At 32.3% G+C, this 19,504-nt stretch overlaps 2 protein-coding genes across 6 annotated transcripts in view; one reads left to right on the top strand and one right to left on the bottom strand.

Moving 5' to 3' along the window:
• LOC115888890 (ankyrin repeat and death domain-containing protein 1A-like) overlaps nucleotides 1-19,504 on the bottom strand; it is a 148,798-nt gene that overhangs the window by 73,161 nt on the left and 56,133 nt on the right. The window lies entirely within an intron of this gene.
• LOC115888891 (regucalcin-like) overlaps nucleotides 1-19,504 on the top strand; it is an 81,986-nt gene that overhangs the window by 37,785 nt on the left and 24,697 nt on the right. For all 4 annotated transcript variants that reach the window (XM_030908760.1, XM_030908763.1, XM_030908761.1 and 1 more), the window contains 2 exons: nucleotides 9,393-9,556; nucleotides 18,968-19,177. In XM_030908760.1, the coding sequence (XP_030764620.1) occupies nucleotides 9,393-9,556; nucleotides 18,968-19,177 (374 nt within the window). The remainder of the gene's footprint in view (nucleotides 1-9,392; nucleotides 9,557-18,967; nucleotides 19,178-19,504) is intronic.

Consider the following 19,504-nt stretch of genomic DNA (forward strand, 5'->3'; position numbering starts at 1 on the left):
ACTAATTCATGTGCCAGTAAAGTTAAACGCTCCTGTACTTTTTGGCGCCAGTTTTGTGTGTAAACAATACAGCAAGCATCTCCAGTCGTAAAAATGTCGTTTGTTTCAAAAAAGTGGTCTACTGAATTAATAATAAAGTTTTTGGAAACCTACGAACAACATCTTTGCTTATGGAACAATAAAATAAGTGATTATAAGGACCGAAATAAAAGGGATGAAGCCTTAAGAAGAATTGTTGGAGTCATGTCTGATTCTCTCAGCAACTTTGATGTAAATTCCGGAAAGGCCAAAATTGGAAGTATTATGAATGCTTACACCCTAAAGCGTAACAAGGTGTTAAAATCTCATAAAACTGACCGTAATTACATGCCAGTTTTAAATTTACTATAGACCTGTGGAAACGGGTAATGGCGCCATTTAATTGTGGCGCCAGTAAACTGGCGAACACTCGCGCCAGTAATCCTTGCATGTGGAAACCCCGCTTAAAGTTCAACGGTCCTGTACTTTTTGGCGCCAGTTTTGTGTGTAAACAATACAGCAAGCATCTCCAGTCGTAAAAATGTCGTTTGTTTCAAAAAAGTGGTCTACTGAATTAATAATAAAGTTTTTGGAAGCCTAAGAACAACATCCTTGCTTGTGGAACAATAAAATAAGTGATTATAAGGATCGAAATAAAAGGGATGAAGCCTTAAGAAGAATTGTTGGAGTCATGTCTGATTCTCTCAGCAACTTTGATGTAAATTCCGCAAAGGCCAAAATTCGAAGTATTATGAATGCTTACACCCTAGAGCATAGGTGTAAAATCTCATAAAACTGACCGTAATGACATGCCAGTTTTATATTTTACTATAGACCTGTAGAAAGGGTTAATGGCGCCATTTAATTGCGGCGCCAATAAACTGGCGAACACTGGCGCCAGTAATTCTTGCATGTGGAAACCCCGCTTATAGTTCAACGCTCCTGTACTTTTTGGTGCCAGTTTTGTGTGTAAACAATACAGCAAGCATCTCCAGTCGTAAAAATGTCGTTTGTTTCAAAAAAGTGGTCTACTGAATTAATAATAAAGTTTTTGGAAACCTACGAACAACATCTTTGCTTATGGAACAATAAAATAAGTGATTATAAGGACCGAAATAAAAGGGATGAAGCCTTAAGAAGAATTGTTGGAGTCATGTCTGATTCTCTCAGCAACTTTGATGTAAATTCCGTAAAGGCCAAAATTCGAAGTATTATGAATGCTTACACCCTAGAGCATAGGTGTAAAAATCTCATAAAACTGACCGTAATGACATGCCAGTTTTATATTTTACTATAGACCTGTAGAAAGGGTTAATGGCGCCATTTAATTGCGGCGCCAATAAACTGGCGAACACTGGCGCCAGTAATTCTTGCATGTGGAAACCCCGCTTATAGTTCAACGCTCCTGTACTTTTTGGTGCCAGTTTTGTGTGTAAACAATACAGCAAGCATCTCCAGTCGTAAAAATGTCGTTTGTTTCAAAAAAGTAGACTACTGAATTAATAATAAAGTTTTTGGAAACCTACGAACAACATCTTTGCTTCTTCTTACAGTGCCATACTCTATATAGAGCGTCGGCTACCTCTCGCATGTACTTGTGATGTATGTCATCAGTGTTTCACAACTACACGGGACCTACAGTTTATTGCCGAATCCGAACGGCATATTTGAGAGGCTGTACAAGGCAAATATACTCAAGGTGGTTTGCCATTGCCTTCCTTGAGGTGGCGGCTCGTTGGTCGCTCAATTTAGATAAATAAATATTTTTATTTAAATAAATAAAGCGACCGTACTGGCTGGGGATCGAACCCAGTACCTTCCGCTCCGCAGATCGACACACTAACGCTGGAGCTACGGCCGGCCACCATCTTTGCTTATGGAACAATAAAATAAGTGATTATAAAGACCGAAATAAAAGGGATGAAGCCTTAAGAAGAATTGTTGGAGTCATGTCTGATTCTCTCAGCAACTTTGATGTAAATTCCGCAAAGGCCAAAATTCGAAGTATTATGAATGCTTACACCCTAGAGCATAACAAGGTGTTAAAATCTCATAAAACTGACCGTAATGACATGCCAGTTTTAAATTTACTATAGACCTGTGGAAACGGGTAATGGCGCCATTTAATTGTGGCGCCAATAAACTGGCGAACACTGGCGCATGTGACAACCCCGCTTTAAAATTTTATTTTAAGATGAAACTTTTGTTAACAACATTCTGAGAATTCGAATAATGACAAGACAAGTGACATCTGCCTAAAAAAAGACAGCATTTAGAGTGATAATTTGGTTATGTAAAATTTTGAGTGGTAATTTTGATTATTGAAAAGAAATACTGGTTGCCTAACGATTAACATTATTTTAAAAGTAAATCCCCAACATGAATAATGACCAAAACATTTAAACAAAAACAGACCACAGACTACACAAAACAAATTGTTGGTTAGTTCCTAAAGTCATTTCTTTTCTATTTCATATCTTTCGTCGGTAAGTGAAAAACTAAATAATCTATGAACTAAGAAATTTAAACTAACCTGGCTTACATTGCATTCAAATCAATAATTTTAATGTTTAGTCGTATTAAAAAACGATCATTATTAAAATAATTAGAAAAACCATAATTTCCTCATAATATACATACATCAAAAAGTTTTATACCTACCAAATGAGCTATCGAGCGTAAAATTAATGTATTTTTTGTTTATTTTCGTAAATATAAAATTTACTATAAAAAATATTTACTTCATATCTTTAAACAGACTTGATGATAGCCAGATTTATAAAAAAATATATTAAAAAAACACTTGGCTTATAAGTAATCGGTTTTTGTCCTAAGAGCTTTTTTAATTTGAGTTTCTTAAAAAGTAAAGATACGAGAATGTTCTCTTATTTTCTTACTACTTACGGTCTCAACTTTGATGAGAGTTTTTAAAGTTGCGAGCATAAAAAAGGTAATCATCCACTCTGATAATTTTTACGGGACTTTTTAATGGAAAAAGAAGTTCTAAAAGTGCCATTAAGGTGAGGAATATAAAGAACTGGCTTAAGTTTGTTTTGAAGGTTTTATGTTGATTGTGCGCAAATAACATAAATAAACAAACAACCGTGTTGTACAAAATTAAAGTACACAAGGTATACAAAGTAGATTAAACAGAACAATGCTAGGTTGTCATTTATTAATTAAAGAAGTATTTTAACAAAACTATAGCGGGTCGGTAAGAAAAAAACGAAATATCATCGTAACAACAGCTATTTCAGAAACGTCTAGGTTTACTTATTTCACTGAGATTTATGAAAAAAAGTTCTTTGCCTCGGGTACAGATACCGCCACGTTTTCGAAATAGCTCAAAACGAAACAAAATTGAACGAGCCAACAGGAAACGACAAAAAAATGCCCCCACGCCCTCCTCACGAGTAATTATAGAAAATCAATCAATTTTATTTTTTCTTGTCGTTACTTTTTCGAAAATCAAAAAACTAATTGAACATTCCCATAGCCACTTTGTGAGGGCTATCTGACAGTATTTCTAGATTTTCAAATTATCTGATAATTTGTGAGATACATAGGCCAACTTAATTTTTTTAAATAGGGACCTGCATTTTTTATTTGAGGTTTTGAAAGAATTCAGTCTCCTGAGTACAACGATATGCCACACTTTATATATTTTTTTTGTTTTAGATACTTTAACAACAACAAAACTGTTTAATTATAATTTTAATTAATTTCAAGCCCGACTCTGAATTTTTAAATTATTTAACCTGATTATTTCAGTCTATACAAACAAACAAGCAAACAACGCTTTATTGTGCAAAAAGCCAAAACAGCTTTATCGACAAAGCACTCACAAACAACAAAATCACAAAAAAATACAAACAACAAAAAATACACAATACAAATAATACAATTCAAAAAAATTTAAGTCTTTAAAATTACAAAAAGAATATACATGGACAATTTTAGAACAGTACGCAGTAAATAGATATAATTTTAAAGTTATAGAATATTAAATACTTGACCTTTGACCAGTGTGTGAGATGATCAAAATTTTAAAATACAAAATTGTTCATAATTAAACATCAAGAAAAAAGTCGTTTACCGCATATAGGGCTCTCTCCAGTAGGTATGATTTTAAAGCTTTGCGAAATGCGGGAAAGAATGAAAGCGATTTGATATTCAAAGGCAGATGATTGTACATTTTTTTGGCATTGTACACTATTGAACCTTTAACTAGTTCTGAGCTCGGGGTTGGCAGATAAAAATCGTGCTCTGCATTCCTAAGTGGATAGTTATGAGATGGCCTTTCGGGAATAGCAGATATGTGCTTGCGGATTAAGCAAACGGATTCAAAAATGAATAAAGAAGGAAGAGTCAGTATTTTCAAATTTTTAAAGAAATTCTGGCAGTGAGTTCTACTGTTTAGTTCAATAAATATCGAACTGCTCTCTTCTGAAGTATAAAAAACACGATCAAATTTTGTTGCGCAGCAAGTACCCCAGAATGGAAGAGCATAACGAAGATGTGACTCAAAAAGGGCATAATAGGCTATTCTAGAGGTTGAGAAGTTAAGTTCCTTAGAAACTGATCTTAGCGCAAAACAGGCAGCGCTTAGTTTCTTTGATAGAGCTTCAATGTGAAAGTCCCATTTTAACGAGTTGTCTACAAGAAGTCCTAAGAATTTCATAGAGTCCACGACGTCAATAGTAGTGTTATTAAGTACAAAAGGTTGTATAGTACTTTTATATGACAAAACTTTAGTTTTTGATAGGTTGAGGCATAGGAGATTAGAATCGCACCAAGACTTAATGGTGCGTAAGTCACTGGATATAGTATCATATAGCGCCGCAACATCTGGGCCACTCCAAGTGAAACTAGTATCGTCCGCAAAGAGGCAGATTTTACCGCTAATGTCTAGATTTGCAATGTCATTGATAAACACCAGAAACAAAATAGGGCCAAGTACTGAATCCTGAGGGACACCACATTCTATAGGCTTACAAGAAGACATAGACGTATCAATCCTCACAAGCTGCCTTCTGTTGCCAAGATATGACTTAAGCCATTCGAGCGGCACTCCCCTGAAACCATAGTATTGCAATTTGTTAATTAAGATATTATGATTACACAATCGAAAGCCTTAGAGAAATCACAGAAAATTGTAGCTGTAGAGTGATGGTTATTCAGGCTAGAGTATACATTATTAAAAAGGTCGAACATAGCATCATTTGTGCAACTGTTACTTAGAAATCCAAATTGATGGGTAGTAAGTATTTTATATTTAAGGAGAAAAGATAGAAACCTTTTTTTAACCAATCTTTCAATGATCTTAGATAATGTGGGCAGGAGTGCAATTGGGCGATAGTTCGAAGCTTCATCTTTATCACCTCCTTTATACAGAGGAATAATTATTGCTGTCTTAAGACAGTTTGGAAAAACTCCTTTTTGGAATGACTCGTTAATTAAAGTAGTAAGATGGTTTAATGTGCATTCAGGAAGTTCAGAGAACATTTTGAGAGTAAGCCCATCAGTCCCAGATGAGGATTTGTTTTTAATACTATTAATTGTACTACGGAGCTCATCTAATACTACGGGCGTGAGGAAGAAACTGTGTAAATTCTCATTTGCTTTAGGGAGATATGAAAGTGAATCATGGGAAGGAGTTATGGTGTTCACTAAATTTTTAGCCACATTAACAAAGTAAGTGTTTAAATCTTCAGGTGAATTAAAGACTGTGCCAGACGAAGAAGTCTTATTCCTTAAGTCATTTACAATAGCCCAAGTCTCCTTAGCTATTTCCGTATTGTAACGGAATTTTAAATTATGTCTTTATTTCCGAGAAAATTTAGTCCAAAAAACATCAGGAATATTTTGTTGATGTTTGACCATGAAAATCTTAAAAATAAAGTTCTCTAAAAATGTGCTACAATGCGGATATAGTATAATCCTTTATCTTTAATTTCCTTCCTCATTTGTGTAAAAATACCTAGCCAGAACTCTTAAATTAATTTTTTAAACTAAACTTTAAACATTAATCGTCGATCAGGATAAAATATGAAAAAGCTTTAGTCGTTTCCGAGAATAAAAAATAAATTCAGTGAATAAATTATCCGTTTTTGCTGTTTGTGTCGCCCCTAAATGAATATCAATATTTCACGCTCTAAAATTAACAAACCTAAGCCGCATTTAACCCAAACGTATTTTTAAAAATCTCAAAATAAAATGGTGGGATCTATTTCGAAAATGATAATTTTTAGTATGAAGCCTGATATTTTTGGATAGGTAATTGATGATTTGGCTTCGGTATGTTCTTAGGTGTTAGTGTAGAGTGTCTAATTCTGTGTGATGTATGGATTTGTGGTGATCTACACAGTTTTTTAAATGACTTGGCAAGTGTTTTAATATTGCTTTTCGTTTATTTACTGATATACGTGTACAGGGTGGGTCAAATTCGACGCTTTTAAATGGAAACACCCTTTTCTATAGGAGATAGACAAAAACTAATATTGGTGTCTGGAGCTCAATTTTTGTCAAAAACATGATGGTGAAAACCGCATATCGATATCTGTTACCGTTTACGAGTTACGGAGTGTTTTTCAAAAATATGCATTTTTAACAAATCGCTGTAACTTTTTTGCTATGGAAAATTTTGTATTTTTTTGGAAACATTTCCAAAGCACCTTTCTACGTAGAATTTACGGTTTAAGTATTTTTTTTTTAAATTAATAATTTAAGAATTATCAACAGAAAATTTGATTTTTATATGGGACACCCTGTATATTTTTAATTTATTGAAAAGAATTTAAAATTACCTTTCCAAAAATATAACACACTTGATATTTTGCTCGATTCCTCTTCGAGATATAGAGTATATAAAAATTCGCCCGCTTTAAATAAGTGGGCTTTGAACGGCACCGGCTGTAATGTAAAAAAATTCTAGCTGTGAGCATCAATTAAAACGAAAATAATGTTTGCTATGAGAGATTCAGAACTTTATAACAATTTAAACTATATTTAACCAACATCAACACATTTAAACTATATCTAATAACAATAAAAATAAATAGCAAACCAAGACATGAGATTTTGCTACAGGTGTTCGACATATCGACCGTCTTCTGTTATGGACAGACGGGGCAGTTTTTGAACATTTCTCGCGGAATTCATTAACTCAGTGGGAGTGAAGATGCCCTCTCATAACTGTTAAGTATTTCTAATTCTTGTCTGGATTATACGGAAGAATAATGAACCTTTATTCTTCCGCAAATATATCCATAAGATTAGATCTATGGATACTAAGTCAGGCGGTCTCGACGGCCAACGGCTGGGATCTTGGTTAGCTATTCAATTATTCTTGAAATTGGCTGCAAAAATTTGCTAATAACTTCAGCGTTCAGAGGTGGTGCGTCGTCTTGCTGGAAAAATATGTTTTCGAGTTCCATTAAGGGCATATTATCTGTATTTCGAAGGGGATTATAACAAAATATCAAGTGTGCTATATTTTTGGAAAGGTAATGTTAAATTCTTTTCAGTTAATTAAAAATATAGAGGGTGTCCCAAATAGAAAATCAATTTTTCTGTTGTTAACTCTTAAATTATTAATTTTAAAAAAATTATACTTAAACCATTAAATTCTACGTAAAAAGGTGCTTTGAAAATGTTTTCATGGAAATACAAAATTTTCCATAGTAAAAAAGTAACTCCGAAACGGTAACAGATATTGATGTGCGGTTTTCATCATCATGTTTTTGATGAAAGTGAGCTCCAGACACCGATATTAGGTTTCGTCTATCTCCTATAGAAAAGGGTGTTTCCATTTAAAAGCGTCGAATTTGACCCACCCTGTACAGTATGTCCCCGGAAAAATGCATTCTTCATAAAATTTTTGCATATTCTAAAATGGTTAATCCCGTCTATACTTTTCCAAATTTCCATGCCGTTTTAGAGAAAATTAAAAAAACATGAAAATATAGTTGAATTTTTTTAGTCCTAAAAATTAAAACGGGTTTTAGAATGTTAAAGAAGCACAAAATTTATTTAATTTAATACTAAGGAAAGGATGATAATATTACAGTTGGTGGTTAGAACCTTTGGTGTTACACAGCAAAATAGAACACTAAATCACCACAATACATCAAAACACTTTTACTTTTACACTGGACGCGCGTTTCGCTAACCATGTTAGCATCATCAGCAGATGATTAAAACTAAACTAATACCTACAAATTGAGCGTTTATATACTAGCTCAGTTGGTTCTGAGTGGGCGTGGCAAAAACTAGCCAAGCGAGTTAAAACTAGAGCAGTAGGGAACTGGAAGAAATTGAGCCATTGTCTCTGTTCATACTATCTTTACATTTATTAATTTTAACGCCCTCAATATGCACCTAATTGCCTGTAATTTCAGACTTGTTTAACTAATTTATTAAAAAAAATAGTTAAACGTCCCAAATTACAGGCAATATGAGAGTGTCAAAATTAAAAAATGTGTTTTGGTGTATTGTGTTGATTTAGTGTTTTATTTTGTAAGTGTGTAAAATGTGTGCGTAAAGACAATCCGGAGACATAATGTAAAATATAACAAATATAATTGCGAAATCTAACAACCAGCAATAATCAATAATACGAAAATCAATAAAACATATTCAAAGCAATATTAATTTTAAAAATATTTTTAACATGCATGACTATTATAAATAAATTAAACAAGCTCATATATCATTTATCATTTTTAAAACAAAACGTCATCGGTTTTTCGATAAAATAGTATAAAGCATCCGAAATGATTGATTTGTTTTGAATTCCACCACAGTCTGTCGTGGTTTCCTTTCATAATACGTTTGTTGGGTTTGTTCTGTTACCTCAGGCTAAATATATAAATAAATATAAATAGGGTTTCAGCTTTGTTTTAGAAACACCGCTTATAAGTGATAGATAGATTAGGATTCAGGAAGAAAAAGGGAAATGTCAGTAATAGATTTACTGACATTTCCCTTTTTCTTATTCAGATTATTCAGAACAAGTGAAGAGCATGTGCAAGACTAAGACCATATCTTGGTCTTGGTCTGGAGGAGTCTTGGGATTTGATGTAAGTCTTGCACTGGTCGATTTTGGTCTTGGTCTTGCAAATATAGCGCTAGTCTTGATCTTGGTCCTGATTTTGAGCAAGCAACTTTGTGCAAGACCAACATCAAGACCAGACTCATTCGTCAATATTCAAAACTCTTCATGACTTCATCAACATGACAATTTTATAGTCTTTAATGGAAGATGTGAGTTTTGCGAAACTATATTTTGAAAAATTGATAAAAAGTATAATAGTTCATAATACAACAAAAGAGACATATATTAGTATTTTTATTTGGTTCTTCTTTGTTTATAGTAATACAGACCAAATGAAAATCGTTCCCGTTACGCCTCCTATTCAACATGGCGAGGGACCACACTGGGACAGCAAGAACGGCATTTTGTATTACGTAGACACGTTTCAAGCGACCGCCTACAGATGGGATTCGAAGACAAAAAATGTGACCAGTCAAAAGTTTGGTAAGTAAAACCACAGTAGAAGGAAAAGAGTAGTTGCACGTTGCACGTTGTAGTAGCCGTTGAAGATCTCTAGACGTACATTCCCATCACGTTTTATTTAGTGTCATATACTTTAATTTTAATTAAAGAAAAAATTTTTAAAAAAGCGGACTGCTTCGGGTATTTCGTAGCATTTTCTCTTTATATTACGATATATATCGGTGTTCCAAAAGCATTCTCCTGCTTGGAACATAATTCTTTATTTTCGTTTCGTCGCTTTCCAAGGCGAAGACTCTCGTACGCCGCTGCCAATCTATTTCTCGACTTATAGAGCAAACGCTAGTTTCGAGATAAAGGTTCTCTTCTCGGTCTTTCTAGTTTATTTCGCTTGGGACAATATTACTTTGGAAAGTTGTTCTTTCCTACTATTCATAATAAAACTAAATAATAGTTTATTTTTATTATATTATTAGATTTTTTCCCGCGACCTTGTCCGCATAAAATCCTAATTTTTTTAATATAATAGTTATTTTTTATACAAGACGATAAAATTGTATTTTATGCGAGTTACGTTTAAAAAAATATTCAGAAATTATTGTTTCAAGGAATTTATTACGAGTAGAAAAAATATTGTGCTGGGTTGGCGTTGGTTTCTATGTAATTTGACAAATAAATAAAGCTGTCTCTTTAGTTGTCAGTTTTGAGTCAATATTTTTTAATTCTCTTTCGTGTCGATTGCTGATTGAATTGGAGCCAAGAAATGGCTCAAAACGAAATAAGTAAATTACCAAAAATATTCAGGCTGAGGCGACAAACGCCATATCCAAACTACTTCCATTTAAATCTCGAATAACTTATGAAAAGGAATACAAAAATTTTCAAAAATGGAAGCAATTAAAAAACGTGCGAGAAGAAATAAAGTTTTTAATAAGTTTAATCTACCCGTGCGGTTAAGGTACTATTTTATCTACTATTTTTGATAGATATAAGGCAATTTTAACAGTTGCTATGGAAAAAGGAGCTTATAACGCAAAAACTATCAATCTAGATTAATAGATAAATCACGGCATATACAAGATAAACCCTTTATTACATCACAGTACATGCTTTAAAAATTCTACGTGATAAAATTTAACTTAGTATTTTTATAGATATATCGCCTCTAAAGAAAATATAACTAGTCTTTTTTCATTAAATATAGTTTCGAAAATACAATACCCTTTTCATCTGTCTTTTCTTAGAACAGAAAGTTCTTTAACAGGCTAAATTTGCTTGACATTTCAAGACGCTTGTCTCCGTCATTGTGGGAAATTAAAAGAAAACAACCTTGAATGTAAATTTAGTTATTTCTAGGACCTTCAAGAGATATCGTTTGTAATCGCTGGCTTATATACGAGGCATGTTTTTTAAGTAAGTACCGTTTTGGAATTAAAAAAAAACGTGCAAAGATATCGCAATAATTTTATTTTTACATGAAAGCCTGTACCTTAATCTACTTTTCTACATAATTTCCGTGAATATTGAGGCACTTGCCATAACGTGGCACCAGTTTTTCAATACCCTCCTCATAAAATTCTGCCGCCTGACTGCCGCCTGACCACTGTATCACAACTGTTTTGACTTCGTTATCGTCTTGAAGACGCTGACCGCCCAGGTGTTTCTTCAAGTGCAGGAATAAATCGTAGTCACTGGGCGCCAGATCAGGGCTGTATGGAGGATGATCTAGAGTTTCCCATTTAAAAGATTTGATGAGATCTTTGGTCCGATTAGCCACATGTGGACGGGCATTATCATGCAGCAAAACAATACCCTTACTCAACTTGCCACGTCTTTTGTTTTGGATTGCACGGCGCAGATTGTTCAATGTCTCACAATAAGATGCTGCCTTGACTGTCTCATTACGAGGCAGAAACTCCACTAGCAATACTCCTTTTCTGTCCCAAAAAACTGCACATGATTCTCCGGGCAGAAATTGTTTGCTTAAACTTCACTGTTTTGGGTGATGATGAATGTCGCCATTCCATGGACTGTTGTTTCGATTCTGGTGTTTCGTAGGCCACCCATGTTTCGTCACCAGTAACAATTTTGTCTAAAAAATCTTCACCTTCATTGTGGTACTGCTCAAGGAAAGTCAATGCACTGCCTAAACGTTGGGTTTTGTGCAAATCCATCAACATTTTCGGAACCCAACGTGAACACAATTTCCGGTAATTCAAGTTCTCGGTCACAATGCGATACAAAACACTACGAGAACATTGAGGAAAGTAGTCGCACAATGATGAAATTGTAAAGCGTCTGTTTTCTTTCACCTCTTTGTCCACTTTCTGCACCGAATCTTCATTAACGACCGAAGGACGCCCACTCCGTTCTTCATCATGCACATTTGTGCGGCCATCTTTAAATGCTCTCACCCATTTCCTTACCATTCCATCACTCATAATGTTTTGTCCGTAAACTTCACAGATCGCACGATGAATATCGATCGGTTTTACGCCTTTAGCACTAAGAAATCGTATGACAGCCCGTACTTCACAATCGGCGTGGCTCACGATTGTCGAAGGCATCTTAAACACTCAATAAACAACGTATACAATGAAGAATCAGACTGTACTGGCGTCTGTGCATAGACAAGAGATGCAGATAACCAGCGCGCATGCGCGGAACGCCGACCGTAGCGCTGCGGCGGCGGAATCGCAAAACGGTACTTACTTAAAAAACATGCCTCGTATTTCCAGTTTTTAAATAAAATATTCACAATTCAGTTTGTTCATCATATACAGTTTTTGTGTTTTAAATTCAATGAAATAAAAAATTATGTGTGCACTATGTGCGCAAATATTTGAAGCAGCCCTGTATATTGATAAATTAATTAGAAAACGTAGGTATAGGTTAATGATTTCTGAAAATTCGACTTTTCAAGTGGAGAAAGATACGTCAAAATATTTTTCGATACCGTTTGATAGAGAGTTATCCCGTGGACTAAAAGAAATTTTTAAGAATGTCAATTATAAACTTGTGTATAGTGCCAATAATAAATTACAACAATTATTAGGTAATCCAAAGGATAAAACACCTCCACTGGAAAGGTCGGGTATTTATGAAATTTCTTGTAAAGATTGTAATCAGAAATATGTTGGGCAAACTAGAAGATCAATATTAACTAGATTTAAAGAACATTTAGCTCAGATAAGATATGGTAGACCGGATAAATCTTGCGTTGCCGAACATATTGTTGATAAAGACCATTGTATAGATCTTAATAATTTAAAATGAATTAAACAAGTCTCAAATTACAGGCAATTAGATGCATATGAAAGCATCAGAATTAATAAATGTAAAGATAGTATGAACAGAGACAACGGTCCAATTCCTTCAAGTTCTTTGTTCCTACTACTCTAGTGGCGGAGATCTAACTGTTACGCTCAGTTGGCTCTGACTCGGTTGGCTAGTTTTTGCCACGCCCACTCGGTGCCCACTGGGCGAGTATATAAACGCTCAACTTGTAGATTGTACTTTAGTTTATAATCATCTGCTGATGATGCTAACGTGGTTAGCGAAACGCGCGTCCAGTGTAAAAGTAAAAGTGTTTTGGTGTATTGTGGTGATTTAGTGTTTTTATTTAAACTTATGTTACTTATAATTATAATTTATGAATAAGTTGATTTCGTCTGAACAAAATATTGACATAAATTATTGTTTTTGTATAGGAAAACAGGATATTTTTATTAAAGCGTAAATTATTCAATATGCTTATGTTCAAGGCTGAGTAAATTTAGATTTTGAGATTATTGGGTAAATGAGTTTGTACACATAGTTTGACTTTTTACGAAATTTTAGTTTCGGAGATATAGTATAAATCGGACCTTTTTTTATCTACATTCCAAGTTTCAACCCCCTAGCTCACGTAGGGTCAAGATCGTTACCACTTTTTTTCCCACGTCTCGTGTGTCACGACCTTGAATTTTTACTCCCCTTGGGCGTAAATAAGTCTCACTTCAAAAATAGTTTATTTTTAATATTTTTGTTTTTGCATTAAAAAATGTTTTTAGACACGAACGTGCGTATCATATCATAGAAAATTATGAAGAAGGTATTCTATAATTTAGATAACAAGAAACGTGTCTGATGTAATACAAAATTATGAAAAATTTCAAAATTATACAGGGCGGTCCAAACTGTATTCCGGAAACTTAAAAATAAGTAAAAAAAGTTCATATAAATGTATGTCCTAAAATTTCGGAGATACACGATGTAGAAATTTCATTTTTATTTCGATTTTTTTCAAATTATTTTTAAGCTAACGTTGATATTTGGATGAAAATTGATGTTTCGGAGTTTTTTAACACGAAAAATTTGATTTCGATGTCAATATGACGTTTACTTGCAGAGAGCGCCACCTACATATTTTTAACTGGTTTCAAGAGTAATAACTTTTCGTCCGTACCTGTGTAAAACTACTGAGTAAAAAAAATATACATTTACGACGTTTTTTTCCTAAATAAGGTCTCTTGATAAAAATCGCTACCGAGTAATGGTTCTTGAGATATTTGGAATCGACATTATCAATACCTGTCATCATTGACATAAATTAAACATGTTGAATAAATAGTTATTAGACTGAAATCATAAATTTGAAATTTTTTTATACCAAAAGTTAAACAGAAACTGTTTTTCATCATTATTTCAAAGAAAAATTTATGATTATATATTCCCATTCTAAATATCTTGAGAACGGTTGCTCGTAGCGATTTTTAACAAGAGACATTTTTTACGTAAAAACTCACGGAAATATACATTTTTTACTCAGTAGTTTTATACCGGTAAGGACACAAAGTTATTACTCTTCAAAACAGTTAAAAAAATGTAGGTGGCGCCTCCTACAAAAAGGAGTCATATTGACATCAAAATCAAACTACTCATGTCAAAAAACTCCTAGACACCAATTTTCATCCAAAAATTGACGTTACTTCAGAAATTATTTGGAAAAAATCGAAATAAAAATGAAACTCCTACACCCTGTATCTCCGAAACTAAGCATTTTAGGACATACATTTATACGAACTTTTTTACTTATTTTTATCTGCAGAATATGCTGTCATAGTTTCCGGAATACTGTTCGGACCACCCTGTATAGTATCAACTTCTACGTAAAGCATAAGCCATGGTACAAAGAATACAAGGTATGATATTGCGCAGGTTGGTCGCTACGTCACAGGTGATAACAGGCGCTATTGGTCAGCACGCTCCGCGCGCTAGTTCAAATCGTCAAGATATTGTTATAAACCTGTTTTTTTTGTTTATATACCGTCATTGAATTATCGCTAAGCAAGTTACTGTGGAGCAGTGCATAAGGAGTCGGGCTAGGAAGCGAGAGACCGGAGTTCGAATCTCGGCCGGAACATCACTTTTTATTTATTTTTTTAAATACTGTTGTATTCTATAGTTTATTTTTGTAGTATAAAAAAAGAATATTTATTCTGTTGTTTTTTAATCTCCGTTATTAATATAAATTGATTGTTAGTACAATACCTCATTTAATATAAAATAATATTCTACTTTTTGAAATGTATCGGGCCCTAATTGTACCTAAAAGTAATATATTTTTAGTGATATACCATATTGTAAACTATTTAATATTTCAGTCAGTTAAAAAGTTAATTTGCATTGAATAATTGCCTACCATTAAAGGAAATTTGAGCTATATAACCCTTGATGGGCATATTCTGGGTATGCAAATACTTCCTTTAAATTTTGGGTGTCGTTCAACCGATTTATTCTCAAAACCAGAAACATCTACATATAAAAAGAAGCACAGGTCACTAATTATAATAAACTTCACCCTTGGTATTACTTCCACTAATTATAATAAACTTCACCCTTGGAATTACTTCTATCACAATTACAATACGTTCATCTGCATTGGCATTTTCTACTTTTCGATGGGAAACAATAAACTTCCCAACATTTTTTAAATAATGTAACAATTCCTCTTGTGGTTACTTTTCCATAGATATCCTCATCTCTGTCCTCATGTGAATTCAGAGGCAATAAAAATGAAAATTATTTACCATAAACATCGCAAACTAAAAACCTAATAAACAATTTCATACCGAATATAGAAATAAATTTAGTATTTTTACCTATTATCGTCCAAATCCATGTTAATAGAGAATTATTATTTTTAAATATATTTTTGGAACTGCTGGTTTTAGTAATTATTAAATTAAACGAACTAAAATGTCTTAAAAATAAACAATTCTTAACCATAACCTCAAAAATGCAGATCTCCTGTCAACTTTCTGTATTTTTTATTTATTCATTATTTTCCTAGTGACGTCACAGGTGGTATGCGCGAACTGAACAAAATTGGAGCCGCTATCGATCATACCTTGTATTCTTTGTACCATGAGCATAAGCAACTTTTCGCAAATATTACTTAGTAAAAAAACTACGTGCAAATATTAGTTAGAAATTATGATTTAAAGCAATTTTACTCACCAGCAATTATAATTTATATTTGTTAAACAAACTCTTGCTTGAATTTTTTTAATAATAACAAGCGGACAGCAATATTGTGTCCGGTAATATTACTTTGTTAAAAGTACAAGGTTAATAATGTAATGTAAGACCGGCTTGCACTTCCGAAATCGATATCTGTACGTGAACAATAATTAGAGCTTAGCAGGCATGCCTCATCGGGTTACATTGTGCAGATTTAATCTCACGAAATTGGCTTTGTATCCCTTGTTATTAAATCGTGTCTAAGCTCATCAAATATTTGTTACTATTAACTCTGTAGCTTTATTCAGAACCTCGCAATTAGTTGAATGAATTAGTGGTTTCAATTACACTTTATATTTATTTTTTTAAGCTTCATTCAGAATCTCGAAATCAGTGGAATAAATTAGTAGTTTCAATCAGCCGTAGAAGTTTGTTCACCTAATTTTAATGTAATCATTCAAAACGTCATAATTAGTGGTAGTACTTTTCAATTATTGGAAAAAGTTAACAAACTTTTGACTTTTCCACTAATTATAGTTCAAAATTTGCAAGGAATGTCATTAAATACATAAGATACATAATCATCGACGAGGATGACATACAAAAAGCACTAAAAGCCATGAAAAATAAAAAAGCGTCAGGACCAGAAGGATTACCAGCAGAATTATTAAAAAACGGATCATATAAATTAATACTGCATTTGAAAGAACTAATGACAAGATATATAAACGGTGATACAATACCACTAACTTGGAAAGAAGCGTGGATAACACCAATCCACAAAAAGGGAAAAAGAGAAAAAATGTTCCAGTTATACAGGGTTGTTCACCACATACGACACGGAGTATTGTAGCTAAACGATGAGATTTTTACAAATTATAAGTTTTGGGTTCGATGAAGGACTATTAGAGGTACAATTTAAAAATAATTTTACAAGATACAGAGTGTTCCAAATAAGTAAAAAATATCAAAGTTGTATTTTTTTAAATGGAACACCCTGTATATTATTACATTTTTAGTTTCTACGATTAAAATAAAGGTAAATTTGATTAAGGTTTATTATGCTTAAACCTTACCGTTTTTGAAATATTTTCAATTTTGTGAAATTGCAGTAAAAATTTTAAGGCTTTATTTCTCCAAGGGTATCAAAGTTTTTAATACTAAATATTTACTGAAGTTTATTTACTGATCAGTTATTGTGTTGCAATAATAAAAATAATACTACCTTATACAGAGTGTCTAAAAATTTATTTTAAATAATTATTAGCTTCAAACGGCAATAACTTGTTTAATTTAAATGGAACATCCTGTATATTTTACGAGAATCAGATGCACAATTTAATTGTCTATCAAATTATATTATACCATTTTTTACCTATCTCTTTAAGTTTCCATAGAAAATGCATTTTCTTGTAATTTAGAACTTATTTATCAATATGCCCATGGACTATTGACATTTTAGATTATTTTTAAAGATGTACCAAATTTTTAAAGAGTACAGATACTAATATTGTCGATATAATTCGTTTATTTCATTAAAAAATAAAAAAAAACTGTTTAAATATTTGTTAAAGAGGACCAACTAATATGATTCCAGTATTCAAACTATATTAACTGACTGTTTGCGTTGATTAATAATAATTGCTCCAAATACTAAAAAACTGAATTTTGTATTGGCAGTGTGATAAAAAGTAACACCTTAAAGATGATATTTCATTTTTTAATAAATGCTTATTTATAACAACAAAGACTTTAATTTGATAACTTATTATTATATTGATTTCTGACTCAAAAATCCACATTTATTTATAATAATTTATTAACGAACACAATTAAGTATGTCATTAATTAGTATATGGGCGGAAATAATGGTGTTATATTTAATAAATGGTATACTCTTTTATAAAGATTTAAATAGTTTTCTTTTTGCATACAAATGGGCTAGTAATATTATCGTTTTGCTAAAAACGATAATATTACTAGTCTGTACATTTTGTACATTTGTTGCTTTAAAAACAATCTAAAATGTCAGTATTCCATGGATATATTGATAAATGAGGTCTAAATTATAAGAAAAATGCATTTTCTACGAAAACTTGAAGGGATAGGTAAAAATGGTATAATACAATTTGATAGACAATTTAATTGTGCATCTGATTCTCCTAAAATATACAGGGCATTCCATTTAAATTAAAGAAGTTATTGCCATTTGAAGCTAATAATTATTTAAAATAAATTTTAGACACTCTGTATAAGGTAGTATTATTTTTATTATTGCAACACAATAACTGATCAATAAATAAACTTCATTAAATATTTAGTATTAAAAACATTGATACCCTTGGAGAAATGAAGCTTTAAAATTTTTACTGCAATTTCACAAAATTGAAAATATTTCAAAAACGGTAAGGTTTAAGTATAATAAACCTTAATCAAATTTACCTTTCTTTTAATCGTAGAAACTAAAAATGTAATAATATATAGGGTGTTCCATTTAAAAAAATACAACTTTGATATTTTTTATTTATTTGGGACACTCTGTATCTTGTAAAAATATTTTTAAATTGTAGCTCTAATAGTCCTTCAACGAACCCCAAACTTACAATTTGTAAAAATCTCATCGTTTAGCTACAATACTCCGTGTCGTATGTGGTGAACAACCCTGTATATAAATTAAATAAATAAATAAATAAATAAATAAATGCCTTTATTGTTAAAAAAATTTACAATTTGTAGACAAAGGTAAAGTAAACAAACAAACAAACAAACAAAAAAAATACAAAACATTATACAAATAACATTGTCAGTCAAAACATTTATAAATGTTTACAATGTCAAAGAATAAAAACAATAAAAATAATATACAAAAGTTTTTAGTTAGTTTATAGTAAATATCAAACCTCTCGGTAAATTATTTATCATTAATTCCAGATGGCCGAAATTCAATTGGGACCATAACCCCGATTATAGACAAAAACGATCAGTTCATTGTGTCATCTGACAGGTGTATTTATCACCTGTTATGGGACGGCAAGGAATCCAATACGGGGACTATCAAGGAATTGTTTAGCATAGAAGAAGATAAGCCGGATAATCAGTTCAACGATGGCAAAGCCGATGCAAACGGCGTACTTTGGATAGGTAATTATTTAAATATAATTAGAGATTTTTTTTTAAACATTGTGAATGATCGTAAACTAATAGACGATAAAATGGTATTTTATCGTGGACCGAAAAGATTAATTCACGAGCGATGAAATCGCGAGTGATTTAATTTCGGGAGACGATAATGCAATTTTATCGTCGTGTATAAAACAATATTTTTTCAATAGCGAGTTAAGGTTTTAAAAAATATTTAGAAATTATTATTTCAAGGAATTTATTACGAGTAGAAAAAATATTGTGCTGGGTTGGCGTTGGTTTCTATGTAATTTGACAAATAAATAAAGCTCTCTCTTTAGTTGTCAG

The sequence above is a fragment of the Sitophilus oryzae genome, unplaced genomic scaffold (genome assembly GCF_002938485.1).
Source record: "Sitophilus oryzae breed Bouriz unplaced genomic scaffold, Soryzae_2.0 scaffold_808_pilon_pilon, whole genome shotgun sequence".
Classification (NCBI taxonomy): Eukaryota; Metazoa; Arthropoda; class Insecta; order Coleoptera; family Curculionidae; genus Sitophilus; species Sitophilus oryzae.